General features: G+C 35.9%; 1 protein-coding gene across 1 annotated transcript; it reads left to right on the top strand.

The window, feature by feature from the left end:
- Positions 1–8,250: 8,250 nt before the first annotated feature.
- On the top strand, positions 8,251–12,187 carry LOC127807138 (cold-regulated protein 27). Its single transcript, XM_052344785.1, has 5 exons — positions 8,251–8,543; positions 9,947–10,147; positions 10,263–10,560; positions 11,459–11,571; positions 11,689–12,187. The coding sequence occupies exons 1-5, from the start codon at positions 8,424–8,426 to the stop codon at positions 11,803–11,805; spliced, it is 849 nt and encodes a 282-aa protein (XP_052200745.1). The 5' UTR covers positions 8,251–8,423; the 3' UTR covers positions 11,806–12,187.
- The last annotated feature ends 9,142 nt before the right edge of the window (positions 12,188–21,329 follow it).

Here is a 21,329-nt window from a genome sequence, read left to right as displayed (position 1 = left end):
CTAATGTTTAGAAGAGTAAGATTACTTCTAAATTTTATCATAGAGAGCACCTTAGTTCCCATATCAGATGTGCTATATTCTGAAAGCACATTCTCAAGTCTAATAGCATCTTGAGACACAATATCATGAATAAAGTGCAATCTAACATCAATGTGTTTAGTGCATTCGTGAAACACATGATTTTTACACAAATGAATTGCTAATTGATTATCAGAGAAAATAATTACAATATCACTTAAAACACATAGTTCATTAAGCAATCATTTAAACCGCAGACCTTCCTTAATAGCTTCTATAGCGACAATGTATTTTGATTCAGTGTTAGAGAATGCAACAATATGCTGGAGTTGAGATTTTCAACTAATGCATGAATCACATAAAGTAAACATATACGATGACATGGATTTCCTATTGTCTCTATCACCAACATAATCAAAATCCGTAAACCCCTTAAGTTTCACACTATCAGAATGACGCTTATACACTAAGCCCACATTGTAAGTATCCCTCAAGTACTTAAGTAAGCATTTTAACGCTTCCCAATGAGTGGGATCAGGGTTTGTCATAAATCTACTCTAGGTGCTAATGACATAAGGTAGGTCTGGTCTAGTACACACCATAAGGTACATGACAGATCCTATTACATTCGAATATGGAATTTTATCCATATATTTCTCTTCTTCTTTGTTAGCAGGAGATTGTTCTTTTGACAAAATGAAATGGTTTGCTAGCCGTAAAGAAACAGGTTTGCTATCATGCATAACAAATCTTTTCAAAACCTTTACACATATGATGATTGATGTAGAAACAACAATGAATTTAATCACTATCTCTTTCAATTTTCATACCTAAGATTCTCTTAGCAATCCTTAGGTCTTTCATATCAAATTCATTACTGAAAGTTGTTTTTATGTCATTAATCATTTTAACATTTGAGTTAATTAAGAGCATATCATCAACATATAATAAAAGAAACATACAGTCTTTATTATGATATTGGAAATATAAGTAATGATCAAATTTATTTTTTTTAAGCCAATTGAATACACAAAAGAATCAAAACGTTTGTACCATTATTTGGGAGATTGTTTCAAACCATACAAATATTTTTTCAAGAAGAACACAAAATCAAGTTTCCTTTTATCTTCAAAACTTTTAGGTTGAGACATATAAATCTTTTCATCTAGATTACCATGCAAAAGTTATTTTTACATCAAGTTGTTCAAGTTCTCAGTTCAAGTATGCAATTAATGTAAGCATGACACGAATGGTGGTATACTTAACAACAAGCAAAAATATTTCATTATAGTTAACCCTTTCTTTTTGTGTGAATTCTTTGACTATTAATCTAGTATTAAACCTTATAGGTTCATTTTTACTAGTACCCCCCTTAACCTTATAAATCCATTTATAGGCTACAATGGACTTGTCTTTAGGTTTTGGCACTAACTCCCAAGTTTGATTTTTAGAGAGGGAACTCATCTCCTATTTCATTGTTTATACCCACTCCTTAGAGTATTGATATCCTCATATGTGTTTGGCTCATTGTCAGTTAGCTCTTGGAAGCTAGAATACGCTAATTTAAACTCTGATGTTATCTTTTGGGGTAACCTATGAGGTCTTCTTTCCCTATCTCGGGCTGATTGATAATCAGTTAATGATGGTTGGTCAATAGGGTGTTCTTTTACTCCTGTCTCACTTTCCTCACCTGATATCGGTTGATTTTGATTCCCCACCTCGCTCAAGGTCATGGGAATGAGGATATTTGTTCTATTGGACTCTTCTTGAGATTTCTTATTCCCAATTTCTAATTTTAAACAGGGCATCTCAGACTCATTAAAGGTGACGTCTCTACTCATAATGATTCTCACTCCATTTTGGCTTATATCCCAAAGTTTGTACCCTTTAACTATTCCTGGGTATCCTAAAAAAATACATTTCCTAACTCTATGTTCTAATTTGCCTTGATTTTGGTGAGAAAATGTAGCATAGCCAAAAGTTCTAAGATTTGAGTAGTCAGCGCATTTTTCATGCAATTTTTCATATGGAGTGTCACCATTTAAGGTAGTTGATGGGGTTATATTAATCAGGTAGCAACCAGTCATGACTGCTTCACCCCAAAAAGGACTTAGATATACTAGAACTAATTATCATACACCTAACCTTGTCCAAAAGAGTTATATTCATTCGTTCTACCACCCCATTTTGCTGAGAGGTGTAGGGAACAGTCTTATGCCTAGTGATCCCACATTCCTTACATAAATGATCAAAATCAGCATTGCAAAATTCTAGATTATTATCAGTTCTAAGATATTTTATCTTCTTGCCTATTTGGTTCTCCACTTGAGTTTTCCAAATTTTAAAAGTCTTAAAGGTTTTTGATTTGTCTTTTAAAAGAAAAATCCAAACTTTCCTAGAGAAATCATCTATGATGGACAAAAAATATCTATTCTCACCAAATGTGGGATTTGAAGTCGGTTCCCACAGGTCTAAGTGAATATACTCAAGGATCTTTGTGGCCCTTTGCACACTAGATGAGAATGACAATTTGTGATGCTTTCTGAGCACACAATGGTCACATAAGGGAATATTAGACACACAGTCTTTACCAAAGACTCCCTTATCATTCAAAAACTTAAGCCCTTTAACACTCACATGATGTAATGCCCTGCTTTTTCAAATATGCAATAACTTGAAATATAGCTAAGAAGACATCACCTACGGGTATTATGGAAACCCTTACCAACGGAAGGATTGGATCGAACCTGAAAGCTTAGCCAAAGCTAGATAAAAGAGGTTTTCACTAGATTTTCTTTACAAGTATAAGAAATGTATAAGACTCTCAATACTCCAAAAGACACAACTTATCATTATAGTACAACTGTAGGGCACCCTTATACTTATTACAAACTTGAGTACCCTAGCTGCTATTGCAATATATCACTGTTGTATAATTACACGGGTACATAATAAATCAAAACCCAAAGCTAGCGAAGCTCCACCTCCTTGCCCATGCTTTGAACTGGAATCTGAAACACCTGATACTTCTGATATACTTGGAACATGGAACGTTCCAGAGGCATCAAACCAAATTAGATATTACATCTAAGTGAGTGAATCAAAAAAGGAAAGGCATGTGCGTGTAAATGCAATAATACTATTATGAAATCCACCCTTGTGGTAGCAATGTCAAGGTGTTGCAATCACCCCCGCGGTCATCATAGTCACTCATTGGCTCACCGTAAGAGCACGAGATCTTCCATGATGTCCCAACAATTAGCCACAGTCACCAACATGAACATAACATATGACAAAGCAGAAGGAATATGCATAACCAAGGGAAAACATGACATGTAAGCCACAAAGGCATGATATGCAAACCAACATCCACACACAAGTGAAGCAACAAATGCTCAAAGTGTCACAAAACATGCAGGAATCACTCACCTTAACCAATTACCTTAGGAAGCACGATTTACAATGAGCGGGATGGGTTTTCTCACAGTTTTCTTACTGCTTGGCACGATTTTCGAGAAACACCCGAAAACTCCGTCGAGGCTCATTCTCCCTCGTTTCTCCCTCGAGTTTCTCCATTCTTTTTGACATCATTTCCTCTCTCAAACTCCATTCCTTTTCCTCTTTGCTTGGTGACCAAAATGAATAACCCCCAAAACCCTTATTTATAGGAAACTCCGGCGAACCAAATCACGCCACGTGTCGCATCATCATGAGACTTCAAATCCTATCTCTTAAGTGGCCAATGAATGCTTTGCCACATGTTCTTAGGGATAAGGTTTGGAGACTTTTGCAAACTTGGAGGCTAAGTAAGCTTTTCTTAGCCAATCATGCGATGCCACCTCAGGGGGTCATTATGAGCCATCATGTGACCTTATCTTATCTTTCAAGTGGCCAATGGTTGATTGTCATGTGTCCTTGAGGATAAGGTTTTGAGACTTTTGGAGGCTAAGCAAAAGACTTGGAGAAGACTTAGGGAAGACTCGGAGAAAACTTAGAGTAAAGACTTGGACTTGGACTTCAAAACAATCCAAAACTCTATTTGATTTGAGTTTGAAATCCAAGATATTTTGAAGAGATATTTTAAGATTTCAACAAACGACGCTTTGGCCCAAACTTTTCACGTAACTGCACTTAGACCCTTGCAACTTGGTCCTCGGGCTATTTTTAATTGCACTTTTTGGTCCCCGAAAAATGGACAAATTACTTTAATACTCCAAAATTTTAAGTAAATTATATTTTTACCCAAATTTCAATATTTACAATTTTGCCATTGGCTTAGAAACTGAACTTTTATCTCAAGACTTCCACAATCCTTTGAAATGACATATTTTCTCAAGTATTAGAACCTAATAATCTCAAGTATTACATCATATTTGAGTTTGAAAATCTAGGATATTACACATGGGCTAATTTATTGTACCATTTATGTGTGTCATCGGTGTTAACTGACGCAATGTTGGAGCTTGAGCCACCCATTGCTTAGGTAGTTGAGATATAAATACCATTTCTTCTGACCCCCTTACAACCACCATTGCTCCTTTAATTATTTTCAACATTCCATTTTCAATCTTTCCTATAAATCCATTTTTTTCTAACTCACCCCACTGAAATTAGATTCCTTGCCATTTCAAGGATATACCTGACATCTCTCAACTTTAAGACATATCATGTGTCTAACTTAATGGTGATGTCTCTAATCCCAATGACCTTATATGCAATATTGTTGCAAACTATAGCATGACCATCTTCTGATTTATGCATGCTTTCAAACCAATGTCTTTGAGATGTGACATTGAATGATGCACCTAAGTTAAGAATCCATTCTTGCACATGTGACCTAAATGAAATATTTATTTCAGTAGAGTCAGAATCTAGGAGCATATATACCTCACTAGGGTCATAAGAAGAGTCACTACATTGGCTTTTTCTTGTTCTTTCACTTTTTTCTTTTGTTTGCCTTTCTTGGCATAACAATCTTTAATGAAGTGTTCAGTTTTTCCACAACTGTAACACTTCCTACCCTTCCCTTAGGGTTTGGATTTAGACATACTTCTCTTTTTCTTCTTGCCACCTCCCTTTTGACTCCTAGATTGAGATCTACCCCTCATCATGTGGACCTCATCATGTCTTCTCTCGCTTCTTAATTCCATTTCCTTACTTCTAGGGGAATCTATGACAATCTCAGGTGTTAAAGTGTCTCTACAATACTTAATGACATTTTTTTACCTTCTTATAGGCATCAGGAATGGCATTTAAAGGAATTATGGCCTTATATTCCTCGGTCACTTTTTCACCACAATTTGTGATATCTTGAACAAGTTTGTTACAAATATCTAGATTGTCATCTAGGTCCTTATAGGAGTCAATTTTAAAATTGAAAAAAAAAAATCAAGTAAGAAAAGCTTATTTGGAGTAGATTTCTTAACATATAAATCCTTTATTTTTTTTCAAAGTTCTTGAATGGTATCAAGTTTACCAACTTTTCTTAAAATTGAGTCAAAGAGGTGCAAAATTATTGAAGTGTATGCAAGTTCATCAACTTCTGTATTTTGTTCTACAGTGTTAGTTGTAGGAAACTTGCCATCAATGACTTTTGACACTTTTTGTTGAACGAGAATACCTTTCATCTTTTGTTGCCATATAGAAAAATCACCCTTCTCGTTGAAAACCCCCATTTTAAAATGGTGTGTTGTCATGTTCATAGAGAATATGCACAACACAAAAATAAGATATTTAACCATAGGATTTAAGAAACACATAGTTTTCCCCTAAAATATCCAAGGTAGCATATATGCACAATAAATTCACTCAGAAATTGATATTCTAACAATAGCAACAAAGGGAGATACCACAAATTTACTAAGTAGTATTTAAAAGCACTGAGCAATTAAATAGACACAAGTAAATCACAAAAAATATCTAAATCAAATCACTATTACCCCACAAAGATTAGAAACAAATTCTAATACCGAAAAGAGGGTTGGATTGAAAACAAAACAAAGTAATCGTCGGTCACCACGCGTCACTACACAGTTCGCCTCCTGTAACCCATGCGACGGCGACGACCAACGAGTCTGATGACACGCACCGATCAGAACGAGAGCCCAAGCCTAGTCGATCCTGGGTATGGGGTTCGTTCACCCAAAGCCAAAGCCTGCACAAAGAAATCAAAAGTAAACAGAGTCGGTCGCGATGCAAGAACAATTGCGAAATCAGACTGAAAACTTATGGTTAGTGCAAATATCAATTGAAATTAGAAAATTGAAAATACACAAAGTATAGAAAACTCTCTATTTAGCTACTAATGACAGTCACGATAGAGGCGTTCAAGACTCAGATCTGGGCAACCAAATCATCACTTAGACAACACAAAGAATAGAACCGCCAAGCCTCAACAAAGCCCAGTCCCAAAACGCCCATCTCTCTCTTTTGGCTGAATCTAACCCCCCTTGCCAAGAACTGAAATGCTTTACACGGAGTAGAGTTCACAAAGAAAACAACAAGTATCACAAAGATAATGGATTGAAGAAGACAAAATTGAGAGAGCTACTGAAAGAAGGAGTTGAAAATGGATTTATATAGGCAAAGCACGAAACTTCCATTGAATCAGCCAGAGTGACAAAAGAAATTCAAGAGACGTGACAACACAACATTGAAGAAGAGACGATTTCCACAACAACAAAAAAAGACGTTGAAGACAACAAGGGGGTATGGTGGATTTGGCGTCGATACGAGGGAGGGAAGAGAGAAAGAGAGCCTCCAAGACACACACACACACACACATATATATATGGACAACTAGGGCAAAGAGATGGTGGACTAGACTTCTTATTATTTGAACAAATGGGCTTAGACCTATTTTTCCTTCAAAGTAAGGATTAATGGCTTACAGCTCGATTTTTATTTTTTGAACTATCAATAAATGATATTTAAACTTAATTACATCTTTAATCACAGGTTAAAATTTATGAAAATTAGACTTACCTAAAAAAAAATCGTCACCCCTTTGACGTTATTAAGAAACGCAAAAGCAACATGGAGCCTTTTCTTGTAGCTGACCGGCGAGGGAGGGAGGGTGGAGTTATGAATTCTACTCGCATTGATATCTACGGTTTGCTGGTTCCGTCAATTTGAGGAAAGGAAATGATGGCAACATCAACATGACAAGGCCGACCGACCGCCCGCCCGCGACCGACCGACTGACTGACTCTTTTTATCTTCTTATTATTATTATTAGTGTTGTGTACTTCAATAATATCCATCGCCATCACATTCACATTGACATTCATTCAGGAGTAAAATCTGTTAAAGATATTTTGTTATAGAGAGTTTAAAAAGAAGATCTTTTATACGTAGGGAATAAGGGAATCCATTAAACAACCAATCAAATCAATCCTCCTCCTCCACCACCACCACCATGCATATTATCCCACCCACCCACCCCCAGCCCAGCCCAGCCCAATTATTGTGATTATTCATAATAATAATAATAATAATAATCATAATAATCATGTTGCTATTCACAGTGCTCCTCCTAATGCCTTCTTGTCTAATTATAACTATACTTCTAAATCAAATCAATCACTTTTCTCCTTCCTTTTCTTTATAATAATAATAATAATAATAATAATAATAATAATTATATAAGAATTTAGACTTGTATTTTCTTTTAAATTGAGTTTTTATATTTTTAGTACTATATACCAATCTACAATAACTCTCAATTCTCTTATTTAAATTTATAAAATTAATATTTATTTAAAAATTTATATAATTAGAAGCCGTCATTCATTCCTTCTAGATTTAAATTTAAAAAATAAATAATATTGACTACGTAATTTAAAATGACGTCCGTTTCAAATTATTTTTTCCAAACACAACTTTATAATTTAATTTTGAAAATTAGGGATAAAGCTATAATTTTGAAAGAAACTAATTAATTACAATATAAATTATAAATATTATTTTTAGGAAAAAGAAAAAAAAAAAAAAAAAAGGACAAGTTCACCAAACGAGAGGCGGTTGAGACTCGGGTTGGTTGGAGGAGAGAGAGAGAGAGAGAGAGAGAGAGGGGAAGAAGGAAAAGAAAGATATTTTAGCGGATATTTTACCGAACCAAGAAAATATCTTCCCCAGGTTTTGTCATGGCCACGCTGGTGACGTGGCCCTGCTTCGGGCCACTGCCACGTGTAAAAGCGGCGACAACTGGCATATTAGCCCTCCTTTTTTGTCCTCTCTCTTTCACCCTTCACCCTTCATTCTTCATCGTTCATCCTTCATCCTTAATTCTCCCCTAAATTGAAAAACAAAATCACAAATCCCCTCGTACCCATTCTTCATCGTTCAACTTTATAATTTAATTTTGCCCATCCCTTCTTCTTAATTAGATTACATATTTTTAAACTATGGCCACGATTTCGCCGTCCTCTGCATCCCCCGATGCCGCGGTGGAGCCGGCGACTTCTCTGTCGTCGGAGGTGTCCGGAGACTCCGCTTCTTCTGAAAGCCGTCAGAGTTTGAGTCAGGTACTGATCTCGTCTCAATCGTCTTCCTTCTGTCCGAGCGGCTTCCTGTTTCTGGAATTCAAATTTATTGTTTTAGGCGGCCGACTCTGTGATTTTTTTTTTTCTTCTTGTTTTTGGTTTATTGCTGAGCTACAGGAGTTGATCTTCATTTATTTGTCCATTTGTGATGAATGATTTATGGTCTATCTGTTTTTTGGTTTTTGAGAACCAGAAAAAAAAGGGAGAAGAATAGCTGAGAACGAAAAGAAGAAAAACGGAATTACTGCAGAAGGGATTCATTTGTTTAGGGTGGCCCTCTATTCCTTAATTCGGGTTTTTTTTGGTTTTTATTTCTTTTGCTTTTTCCTTTTCTTTTGGGCTTTCCTTCCGTCAAGAAGCAACTCGGGGCTCCACATGGTGCATTCTCGTGCTCATTGCGGACGCGCATCTATAGTTTTAGGAGAGGCATCGTGATTTTCACGTTTCTTTGCAGGGAACCAAACTTTATTATCTTTTGGTAACAAATTGTTTGCTATTTCTTTTGGTATTTAAAAACTTATATATGTTAATTTTTGGAGGGGTTAAGGTTGCTCTTCTCTGACTGGAAGGTCGTTAGTTTTGAGTTGTAAAAATAGTCTCTTTGCAAATCAAATGTAACACTTCATGTAAAAACAACCCTCCCTAACTCCCATAGAGTGAGAGATATAAAGGGACACCCTCTTTGTCTTAACTTCGTGTACCTGAATTTCTGTTTTACTTCAAAATTTGTACTCAATTTGGGCTTTTCTGCTGTTACAGGAAGAGTTATGACTAATAGATTCGGGGAGGGACCTTTGAGAGTTAGGATGTTGATGCTGCACTCCATGAATACAGAAAATTGGTGGCCAAGAAAAAAATACAAGGAAAATTCATAAATAGGTCTTTTACTTTGGGAATGCTGGTGTCGTTAAATATTGGCTGCTTGGGAATTTATTTTATTGCCTCTTGAAGTGAGGGGTAGAGGTGGTTGCCCATCCCATTCGTGCATGCTGATCCCTCCTTTTTCTTTGTTACTGTTGTTTCTGGATTATCTTAGCTTGAATTTTTCTATTTCTTTGCCTCATGTAGATGAAAAGGAAATTAAATCCCTGTTCTGGTGAGTTATAATGGACGTGTTTTTTCATTTCTGTAACATGCTATCAAGGACCATGTTGAATCATTATTATTCTACTCTAGGTTCGCTGGACGATAAGTGGTCCCTCTCGCCCTTATGAAACAGAAATGCTACTTGATATACCACTTGTTTGTCTTTTACTTGTGCACCCAGTGTGTAGAATATATGCTATCTGTCTATTGTACAATGCATGACAGGGCTTATACTGTCAATTCAGAGGTGAATTTTTCCTCAAGGTCTTATGGTTCTTATTAGAATTACTTGATAACAGGAATCCCTGGCCAGAGAATCAATGTGCACAGAATGGACAGATGAGAAGCACAGTTTGTACCTGAATTCCATGGAAGCATCCTTTGTTAATGAGTTGTACAATTCCTTTGATTTACTTGGCTGGCGCTCACAAAATCACCACTGCTCAGATACTAAATCATTGGGGAAAAAGCATGCTAGTGTCCGTGTCTCTTCTGGCCAGGTTGGTGTCTATTAACTCTTGTCGTGTTGTGCTTTTTGGCCTGAATAAATGTTCTGTAGGCTCTTTTCATTATCCTGCCTGTAGTTTTTCATTTTTCTGTTGAAATCTTTTGCAGTACAAAGTTCTTCGAAGTGGCTGTTGGGGGAAGATCAACTTTGATAGGCATGAATCCCGGTTGGAGAAAGCAGATGGGTCTGGTGGTCTTTTGACTAATCCATGGATTCGGCATTTCAGATCTTCATTTAGGCACAAAAATGCTGCATCCTCCTTTGTAGAACAAGCGCCATATGGAACTCCTGCAGTCCATGTAAAAGGGAAAACGGAATTGACTTCTGCGTTAGATACCAGTTTGGAGCAATCTTCCGCATGTCACTCTCACTTGCCCCTTTATGATTCAGTTGGCAGCAGTACAGGTGGTTGCAACTATATTTTGTTGCATTTCTCGAATAGTCATTTCTTTGCAGCTTTCTTGTTTACCTTTTTGGTAAACTATTTTTGCTTGTTTGAACATGCTTAAGACTTTGGTTTGAGTGAAGATGCTATTAGATCTTCAAATTGAGCACTTCACAAATATGAATATAGATGTTAGACAAAGAATTTGTGTATATTTGTCTTTCTTCCCTAACTTATTCTCTAAATGAAACTTAATGACACAACTTTAGATTCCTATACTGAAATTCTCTACCTCCAAATTGTAGTGCTCTAAGGCAGTATTAATCATGTGCCATAATGTAAAGTTCTTGCACATATATTCTTTTCACCATTTGAGGTGGACACTTCTTTGGTTGCTTCTAGAATTAGTTGGTACCCAGCAGCTAGAGTATGGTTCAGACTTGATACTAGTGATAATTATGATTCAAAATCTTAATTCATTTATTTTCTAATTTGACTGAGATTAGCATTTTGAATTTAACTGTAATTAGGATATTGTCAAATTCAATTTTGACTGGGATTTATCTCATCTGGAGAAATATCCTTTTGGCTTATCTCATCTAGAGAAATATCCTCATGAATCAACTTTTGATTAAGATAGAATTTTTTGTGTACATCTATAGATGATTTTAGGTTTATAAATAGGTGCCCAGGTCAGTAGAATTATTGTAGCCATATCCGATAGTGATATTTTATTGTTTCTGCCTATGATTTTTTTTTATTTGGGTTTTTTACGTAAAATTCTATGTTCGTGTGTGTGATTGATGGTTTGTTTTCGATTCAAAATCATAACAATGCTTGTGTACTGAATCTTTTCACTGACAGGCTATCAACATCGTTAATTTTTCTGATTGGTACAGACATTCTTGTTTTGTGCAGAGGTCACAGATCAAAACTTCGTAGACCAAGATATTGAAGGAGAGAAGGGAAGCCACAGGCTCAATGCAAAGAGGATGAAAAGTTCGGCTGCCAGAACTCCAAGCAATGATCAAGTATATATTCTTTAAATTCTCCTTCTAGTATTCATCTCGACTGTTCTGTATTGTTACATGATATATATATATATATATGTATATAGCCTCTTCTCCATCTCACAAATTTTCTTTTAGGTGGTTCCCAAGCTTGCCGCAACTGCAGATACTAGCGATGATTTTTTCCCTTCCAGAAAGGGGAGCCCCACGGCAGCAGGGAAGGCATTCCATGATGGTGATATCAGAGGCCGATAATGACTAAACTTGTACATGGTAATTGGAAATGCTTGCTTGGCCTGAGTCTCCTGAGCATGAAGTCCAGATGACGACGACATGTAAGTAGGAATTGGAAAATGGAGTATGAAGAGTAGAATAAGGTGCAAGATGTTGCAGGGCTGATGGTGCTTTTGACAGAATGAAGTGGAATGGAGAGATTGAGACTTTGGTGAGCATTTTGGGTTTGGGTTTTTCATTGTAGCTAAGAAGTATGTTGCATTCTTCTTCCTCTTTTATTCTTCCTTTTAGTAGCAGCTGCTATTATTATTATTATAAGAACACAACGTTAGGAGTTGTGGTCGGTTTGCTGATTTTGTACAGTCTTGGGGGCAGTGAAGCTTGCTTGCTCTTTTTATCATTACCACTTGGGACCTCTCTCTCTCTCTCTCTCTCTCTGCTTTCTGCCTCTGAGATGGTTGCCAGCATCGTTAACGTTTGACTTGCTTGCAGAACTGCAAAGAAACACAAACTCAATTCATGGTTGTCTTTATGATTTCAGCACGCAACAACCCTAATAAGGTAAAGGACTTTCAAGGTTAAGACGTGTCTCTGACTGATCTATTAGAGTCATCCAAGTCTTTTAAAAGATGGTTTAGTAAAGGACCCTAATTTCAACTTTGTTGATTGACTAAGTGTTGAACTTATTAAAATATAAAAACTCGAGAAATTAAGTATGAAGAACAAAAGATGTGTACAATGACAATTGCAGGGAATCAAATATGTATATCATAACTTACATAATCAGAGAAGTTAAAACACTTTTCAGTTTGTTCATTGTAATGAGTAGCTTAAAAGAGAGGAATATCATCAAGTAATTGTCCAGTGGATGGATTAGCCTACTTTTTAATGGAAGTTAGCTTAATATACATAATATTACAATAGAAACTTTATCCATATACGTGCACAAAATTGATGGCATACCCAAATAGCTTCAAATTAATAAGAAACTTTTCTTATTCCTAGTAAGCTAATTAAGAGAGTTCACCAACCACAACAACAATGTGTGAACACATTAACCTCTTAAACTGTCGCATTGCATCATTGACAATACCACCCCCAACCATGATGGTCAACCAAGGGCTAGGAACTAGGGTTACATAGCCTAGGGGTGACTTGGGGAAGAGGAAAAAAGAAGATTGGTCGGATTCAGCTATGTAACATCCGAAAAACAAGGGTTGGCAATGATGGAAGTTACGTGGGAGTTTTGATATGCAAAAGCTAGGGTTTAAGGTATTATTCTGAGTTATTCTTAAGCCTTGGAGAATAAAAAAAGGTTTGATTGGATCAATTTGATGGTTAATAGATTAAGTTTGGCTATAAAAAGGGATCAATGGAGGGTTTTTGCTCTAGGGGATTTAAGGATCATTTTGCTACCTTGAGGTGTGTTTTAGTGAAAAAAATAAGGGAGATAGGGCCTTGTCATAAAATCAGGCTTGGCTAGAAAAATCTTATCAGTTTTCAGCCAAGGCAACCGGATGAGGAAAAAGATATGAAAGAAAGAGGAAGGAGGTAAAAAAAAAGAGAAAAAAGATATAGAGTGAAAAAGGGAGTAAAAAAGAAGAAAATAGGTAGGTTTCGATAAAAAATCATGAACTCTAAATGGCGATCCGAGCAACAAAGAAGGTGACTAGAAAAGACGTGTGGGCAGCACATGCATGAAAGTAAGAAGGCCGGTAAATCAAGTGCGTCGAAAGTAAGAAAAAATTAGGAAAATTTGAAAAAAATATCTTTTACGCAACTTTATGAAAAATAAAAAATTTTTAAAAATTATTTTTCACATCCAAGAAGGGATTTGACCTTAAAAGGCATCTTAAACACAATGATCGAAACTCAACACGTTTAACAAGGTAATTGAAAATTTCACGAATATCGCAAAGTGAATGGTTCACCATAAAAATCTATATTTCTAATACATATTGGACATATGTGATGTCTATTCATATTATATACATGCACAATATATTATTATTTGTGGTGTATTTAGTTGAATCTTTTTATCTATCATGTTGTATTATGTTAGGCTAATTCGCAAGTGTACGAATCGCACAAGTAATATAATGAATGAGTAGAGTGTCGATCCCATGAGGATTGGATTAAGTACCAAAATTGAATTAACTTTAATATTATTTAGACTATAAAAAGAGATGAATTCGAATAAATTAAAATAATGAAAACTAAAATTAAACACAAATTAAAATAAATAACTTAACTTAGAAAAAATAGAGGCAACTAGAGTGTTTCGAATTCACTTATTAATCCATCTTAATTTTCAATCAATTGGGTTTCTATCAATTCAATGGGATGAATATCTAAACTGGTTAGTTTCTTTCCCAAGATTTACTAACCTAATTAAATCTCAATTTGTTAACAATCAACCTATTTCCCAATAGTTATAACAAACCGAAATTTATTGTTAAGTTCCAATTTATTATCCCTCATAAAATTCAAGTATTAAATCCCTTATCAACTATCTATCTTATGAAATTTATTACTTCAACCTGTTATGAAAATCACCTCTCGGTCTCAAATCATAATACAAAATTAATTAAATGATGGTGAAATCACTCAATCGTATTAAAAACAAGTAATAAATAATTAAAATCACGATAGAAAACCCAATCAATAAAAATCAATAATTCATAACAAGCTTCATCTCAAACCCTAGTTAAATAAAATTAATTCATGATAGAATTAATTAAAATCTGAAATAACAGTGGGAGCATAAAAAAAATTAATTAAACAATGAAGAAAAAAGAAAAAGATGAGGCTCCCTGCCCAGATCTGTTCCAGATCTGGGTGCTTGCTGCTCCAACGGATCCTCAGCCAATTTAGCCCCCTGTCTTGCGTCCGTCTTCTTCTATTCAAGCGCCTCCTTCTCAATTTCTCCTTTTCAATGGCTTATTCTCAATGCTTTGTGTCCTCTGGCGCCCCAAGTCTCCAATTTTTTTTTTCACCTATTATAAATATATATATATGTCATGCACGGTGGCTGCCCTCATTCCTTCCTTTCTCCTCATATATTATATTATATATATATACAAATGCAAGGCACTGGCAACCCTACTCCTCCATGTTCACGCCATCTTCACATATATTATATAAATAAATAATATTATATATATAAATAATATAAGATAATATATAATATAATACATACATATTATAATTTAATATATAATATTTAATATATTATTAATTATAATAACTATAATTATAAAATATTTATTTTTTATTTTTTATTATAATATTAATTTTAAAATATCTTTTTTTTTTTCTTTTTATGCCCGAATCTTCAAAATAACATCATTCGTTAGGTTCCTACAAAAAGAGATTAAAATGATGAAAAATTTATGTAAACACACATTTTTTGTAAAAAAAATAACACAAGATTAAGATGAAAAGTAAATAAAAATATGCATACAATTAAACCCTATCACATTACATGTTGTTTAGTGAGAAAGGATTGAGACATCAAGGGTGATAGGCTTACTATTTCACCCAATGACAAAGGATTGATATGATGACCCCGTTCTAGGAGACCCCGATTGAGGGAAACCAAGGAAGAAGTGTGAAGAATAAAGGTACTTGAAGAATCATATAAGGAAACATCACATTCATTGCCTGGAAAACAACAAGGTCACATACACAAAAATTACATGACATGCGGATTAGCCATATACAACTGAGCCATATATGTAATATTCAAAAATTCCTTAAGGACTCAAGTATAATTATTTTGGGGTGTAAGTGAAAAATTTCAAAATTATGGAGGATAAGTGTAATTTTCCAAAGTTATGGGAACAAGACAAAATTCTAGAAACTTGAGGACTTGAGGGCAAGGGGGTGAAGGTGCAAGAGAGCAGAAGAAAAAGGGAAAAACAACCAAAAAAATAGTGTGAACACTACAAGGGGGTTAGCGGTCGCACTATTGGTCGTCGGCCATCAGCATCCCATCGCCATTTCAGAGCAGGGATAGGGCCATCATGGCCTAGGGTAGGCCTTGCAGTGCAAGATGAGGTCGAGATTGGTCGGAGTGGTTGTCGGAATCAACTATAAATAGCCGAGGTTGGGGCAAGGGTTTCATCAATTTTTAGTCGAGAAATTCGAGTGTTTTGGGAAAAATCAAGAGGTTTGGATAAAGAGCTTTTGTTCTTGAAGGGTTAGGGATCATTTTTGGAGAATTAGAGGAGTTTTTGTGTTGATTGAGGTGGTTTTGAGCTTCACTGAAAAGTCACGAAGGTCGCTGGAACCAAGGTTCAAACGACCAAATTGGGGGTGTGTTGATAGAATTTTCAAGCCAAAAGTTATCCCATCATGCTTGGGAGGACAAGTAGAGCAAGAGGGAGGAAGAAATCGAGAGAAATCAAGGCAAAACTAGTCGTTAGCGGCAAAGGGGAAGCCAGAGAAGACGATTGGCAACCAGGCGTGTGGGTGCGAGCAAGCGCGTGAGGAGGTAAGAAAATAGGAAAAATAGGAAGAACAAAAAAGGGAGAAAAATTCAGAAAATTTAGTTTTATTAAATTTTTAAAAAATTTGGTCAGAAAATTATTAGGGCACGAATTTCAAGACCAGATGTGTATTTCGAGAAGGCTTAAAAACCTAAATCAAGATGAGTGATTTTTCTAAAAAAATTTATGTGATGAATTGCCTAGATAAATATGAGTTTCATAAATAATCTGCAAATTCAACATAATTTACATGCATTTTGCCATCCATATGCTTATTTACTTATGTTGCATTGGATAATTTAAATATGGCATTTGGCATAAAAATCATTGACATATTAACCGAGATATGTATGGTGGGTTAAGAAGTTGCCTTGGTAGAGTAGCCGCATTTCTCCAAGTGAGTTTTGTTGAAAAATCGCAAGTCTCTCATGTTAGGGATGGATTTTCCCTAAAGTGAGAATTGCCGGGATGACTGCTTAGAGTTTCATGCCAGGACTAGAATATTGATAAAAGCTACACTAGGGTATCGGTTTATTCATATCCACACATCATTCATTCATGAAATTTATTTGAACCTCACTTAGAAGATTTATCTTCTAATTTGGACTTTTGTCCATAGAATATTCTACGTTCCAAATGAATCAAGCAGTAAGAAGGGAAAAGGAGTGGTCAAAGCATAATTTAATTTCAATTCATGATATTCCCTATGTTTGAAGCATAGTTTTATATGTTATCTCACCTAACGAATATTGTAATTTATTGGTTGTTAAGAACAGTAGTGTATATTTGTGTTTGTATGGAATTATGATATCCTTTAGGTTTCGATTCTAGTTTCACAAAAGTTTAAGTTACTATTCCTTAGCTTATCATATGGAATGTTAAATGTATTTATATATGGGGATTTTATATTGAGGAATTTGTAATGATAGAAAAAAAAAGAAATGCCAAAAATAATGGCATGCCAGGGAAGGGCAGGTTGTTACAATACATCCATTACAACCCCCCAAAAAATACACAACCCACAAAATAAGACAATAGCTATAGGACTACATCGCTAACAACCCCCAATGACCTTCTAGTTGGAACTGTTCTGTACATATTTAGACAATGGACCCCACATTGCTAGACTCACCATCTTCTTTAGACTTGCATGTGCCTAGAATGATGCAAGTGCAAATGAGCCACAAGGCCCAGCAAGCATAGTAAAATAAAAAGGGTAAAAAGAGTACCAAGGATTGAATCATAGATAATAATGAGTATCCCCACTCATGCACATATGGATGAGAGTAACCAAGTCATATGCACCATGATCATGTAATGACATGCACCCATGATATACTATAGTTAAGCCACAAATGAACATGTATGAAGAATAAGGTGCATGTTCCCACAAACTATGCTATAAACATAATCATGTCAAGGGATTGAAGTTCCACACGAGTCTAGCATTATAGGCCACTCGAGCTTTACACGTGTTTGACATTATAGCCTACTCAAGCTTTTGGCTTAACATCATAAAAGAGATCGAAGTCTCACACGAGTTCGACATTATAACCTACTTGAGCTTTACACAAGTCTAGCATTACAACTCACTCGAGCTTTCGGCTTAATGCTATAAAGGATATATCCCAATAGATCCCTGTTTGCAATGTGCATCAAGTATCACATAAAATTCCAAAAACCATGCCATGTATAAGTATGACATCATGTCCCACAAAACTTGTAACGACCTAAAATTTACCTCAATTTCTCTTTAAACACACTTTGATAACTCAAATATATGGGCTAAAATCTTTCCTTACAATCTTACAACAACAAAAGCAAATTAATTATAAATATACAATTCAGGGGCTTTTTTGAACACAACAACGCATCAATCAGTCAAATCTAACAAGACATAATATCTGAGCCCCTGTCTAAAACTCACTCCCAAATATCTTTTCGGTTAGGAAAGCCCCCATACACATAGCTACCTGGAGAACAACACGCCATAACATCCATTCTTGAACATCAACTCCCATACCTAGAATGATGTTGAAACAAGGTGAGGCTTAAGGCTCAGCAAGCATATAAAAGAATAATAATAAGGCTAGGGATAGATTTCTCACCTAGGATACAACCCACAAAATGTCATACTGTGAAAGATAATGTCATACCATACCATGCATCAAGATATCCAATTCTCAACATAAATATACCAATGCACATAATGTTCCTTGGGGGCCACATAAGAAATGCATAGCCTATCACCCAAGTTTTGGCATACAAACATGCCGCAATCATGAACTGGCTAGCATAATCCACATGGGCCCTAGGCCCGAGGCCCTCATTATAATCTACATGAGCCCGAGGCCCTCAATATAATCCACATAAGCCCGAAGCCCTCAGCATAATCAATATCATAACGTAACCATGCAATGCAACAAATAATAGATGCAATGGCGTAGTATGTATCAACGTGATACATTGCCCCCCATAAGCCAGACATCAAGTCATGCTTTTCCCACTTAGGAATACAAATCCAATGCAATGTTTGTACACCTAGTCATTCTAGGATGTACGTGTCCAAGCATTCATAGCTTATGTTTCCCCCAATGATGCAAGCCCAGTCTTATGCTTTACAATGCCATGCAATATGTCACATAATGGAAAAATCGGTCTATAGTGATCAGGGATCGGTTGACAGTCTGTGACTAAGAGCAACTGGTTGACTTTTGACCTCAACAAGGTCTATAGTTCGCTCCAGCGTCACCAATGGCCTACACATCACCTTACCAGCTGACAAGTCCTACACTCTATTACAATGGGTCACACCTGCAAAAATTCATAACCACAACCAAATCCCTTCCAATCCTCTAGGGACCTAGTCCCAAATTGGTTCAACATCATGTCCAAGGAAATAAAGGTGTTACAATACCTCATAAGTGTTTAGAAATAAAAATCCCAAAACTTTTATTTAACCTAGTCCCACAACCAAGGAACCAACCACAAGGATTTATAAAAGAGGGAAAAAGTGCACCCACCAAATATAATACTTGGAATCAAAATGAGGTAAGCGAGGAAATAAAATAGGCAAAGCGAAGTAACCTCGCAAAAGAATGTAAAGGAGTATGAATTTTCCTTTTATAGAAGATTACAACTTTTTTTGTCACACTCTACAAAATAATATTTTTATCCAAAATAATAGGATTGCAGTTAACAATTAAATCTGATCATACCGAATTCCCAATAAATATTTTTCCACTTACCTGGCTTCCCTAAACTCCAATTATATAATTTTTCTCGCATTTTCCCTTGATTTTTCTCTTATTTTTGTTGTTGTTTGCAGCTTTTTCTACTCCCTAATTTCGCTTTTTCTTGCTCCTCGATTTTTGTTGGAATTGTGGCATTTATATAAAAAAAAATGAGCGACTGAGAGATGGTGGCGTGGCAGCTAGCAACTGCACTGCCTTACTCAAAACGACGTCATTTAGGGTAACGTTTGGCTGAAAAATTCAAGCCATTTTCCTCTAGCACCGTCATGCCTCGAACCTGTAACCCCTAGCTCCTCCTCACGCACATGTGCTACTTGATCTACAAGCTCCTTCAATTAATATATGCTCACTTTTAATTTTAAAGAGACTCCAAAATAGTTTTTGAAAATTACACATAGACCCCACAATTTTTGAAAATTAACACTCACACCCCCACATTAATAATACCATTTATACCCCAATTTTCACCAAATACTTGCCCATTTTTTTAAAACAAAATAAATTAACATTTCTCCTTAAATCCACAAATATTCAATAATCACCTCAAATACAATAATTAATTCTCCCATTAAATTATTGAAATTCACAACACCTTCATAAATCATAAATCACTTCTATTGTTTCCAAAATACAACAATTAAAATTTGTAGAAGTGGGATGACGATGGTCTCAAGATTCAATCAAAGTTCGGTCTGTTAGGGGTCTTCCGAATGGATGCTTTCGAAATGTTCATTCCAAAGAAAAGCTTCCGAATCCGATCTTCCAAAAGATCCTCTCGAAGGTTGGCTCACAAAAGGCTCCAGGCGAGCGTTAATGAGATGACGGTCTGACACTTTCGAAGGGTCATTCTGAAGGTTTGCCCCATTGGCACGGTAAAAAGTGTGGGTCTTTTGGATGAATTAAAGCTCTTCTGTTAGGAGTCTTTCGAAGGAATGCTTTCGGAGGAACCAGATGGTGGTACTTTTGAAGGAAAAAGGTAGGGTCTTCAAGGAGCCTTGTCTTGGCACGGTCTTCCGAAGTAATGTCGCTTCTGATGGGTCAATTCACAAGCTATTCTTCTGAATGAATTGTAAAGGGTAAATAAGAGCTAGAAGGCTCGCGGGATTTTTCTCCCGCGAAGGCCCTTCGATGCTTAAGTTAGTGATGGAAGGAAAAGCAATCTTACGGAAGGAAAAAATAGGCTAGGCTTTTGAAGAAAAGTGAAAGTGATGTACCGAGGTCTGGATCCCCTTTTTGAGGACTATAGCTGGCTTTTATAGGGCTCGAGCTTCAAGGACACGTGCCATTTCTTCCCTAGGATCCTTTTGAATGGTCATTCCGAAAGGGTCAGTTTATAGCTTGTTTTCTTCAAGAGTCCAGCAACGGAAACTTCTTTCCGAAGAACGTTTTTGAGCATTTTCGAAGGGTCCTTCCGAAGGAATTGATTTACTCTGTACAATGCTTGGCCTTATCTTCCTTCTGATTACTGGGGCATAACAACTTCAAATATAGAAATTAATAATTATTATTTATTTTTGAAATATTGGAATGTCACAAAACTCATGCATAAGACCACTTATAAACAACATGCACAATGCCAAGCATAATCATATAACTATGTTTGAAATGCATGTGATACACTTAAGGATAGGGAAACATCACTTAAGGGGAAGAAAATACGTATTTAAGCTTGTAGGAAGCATTTGAGACAAAAACTAAACTATCGATTAATAGACCCATAGGCAACTGTCCATAAATTGCCCTTTAGAAGGCAATTTGTCGACATACAGAATTCCAAAACCCCCAGATCCCCTACTTCTCA

Source organism: Diospyros lotus, chromosome 8 (genome assembly GCF_014633365.1).
Source record: "Diospyros lotus cultivar Yz01 chromosome 8, ASM1463336v1, whole genome shotgun sequence".
In the NCBI taxonomy this organism is placed as follows: domain Eukaryota; kingdom Viridiplantae; phylum Streptophyta; class Magnoliopsida; order Ericales; family Ebenaceae; genus Diospyros; species Diospyros lotus.
The sequence above is the reverse complement of the archived record's forward strand: the minus strand, read 5'-3'. Positions and strand labels throughout refer to the sequence as shown.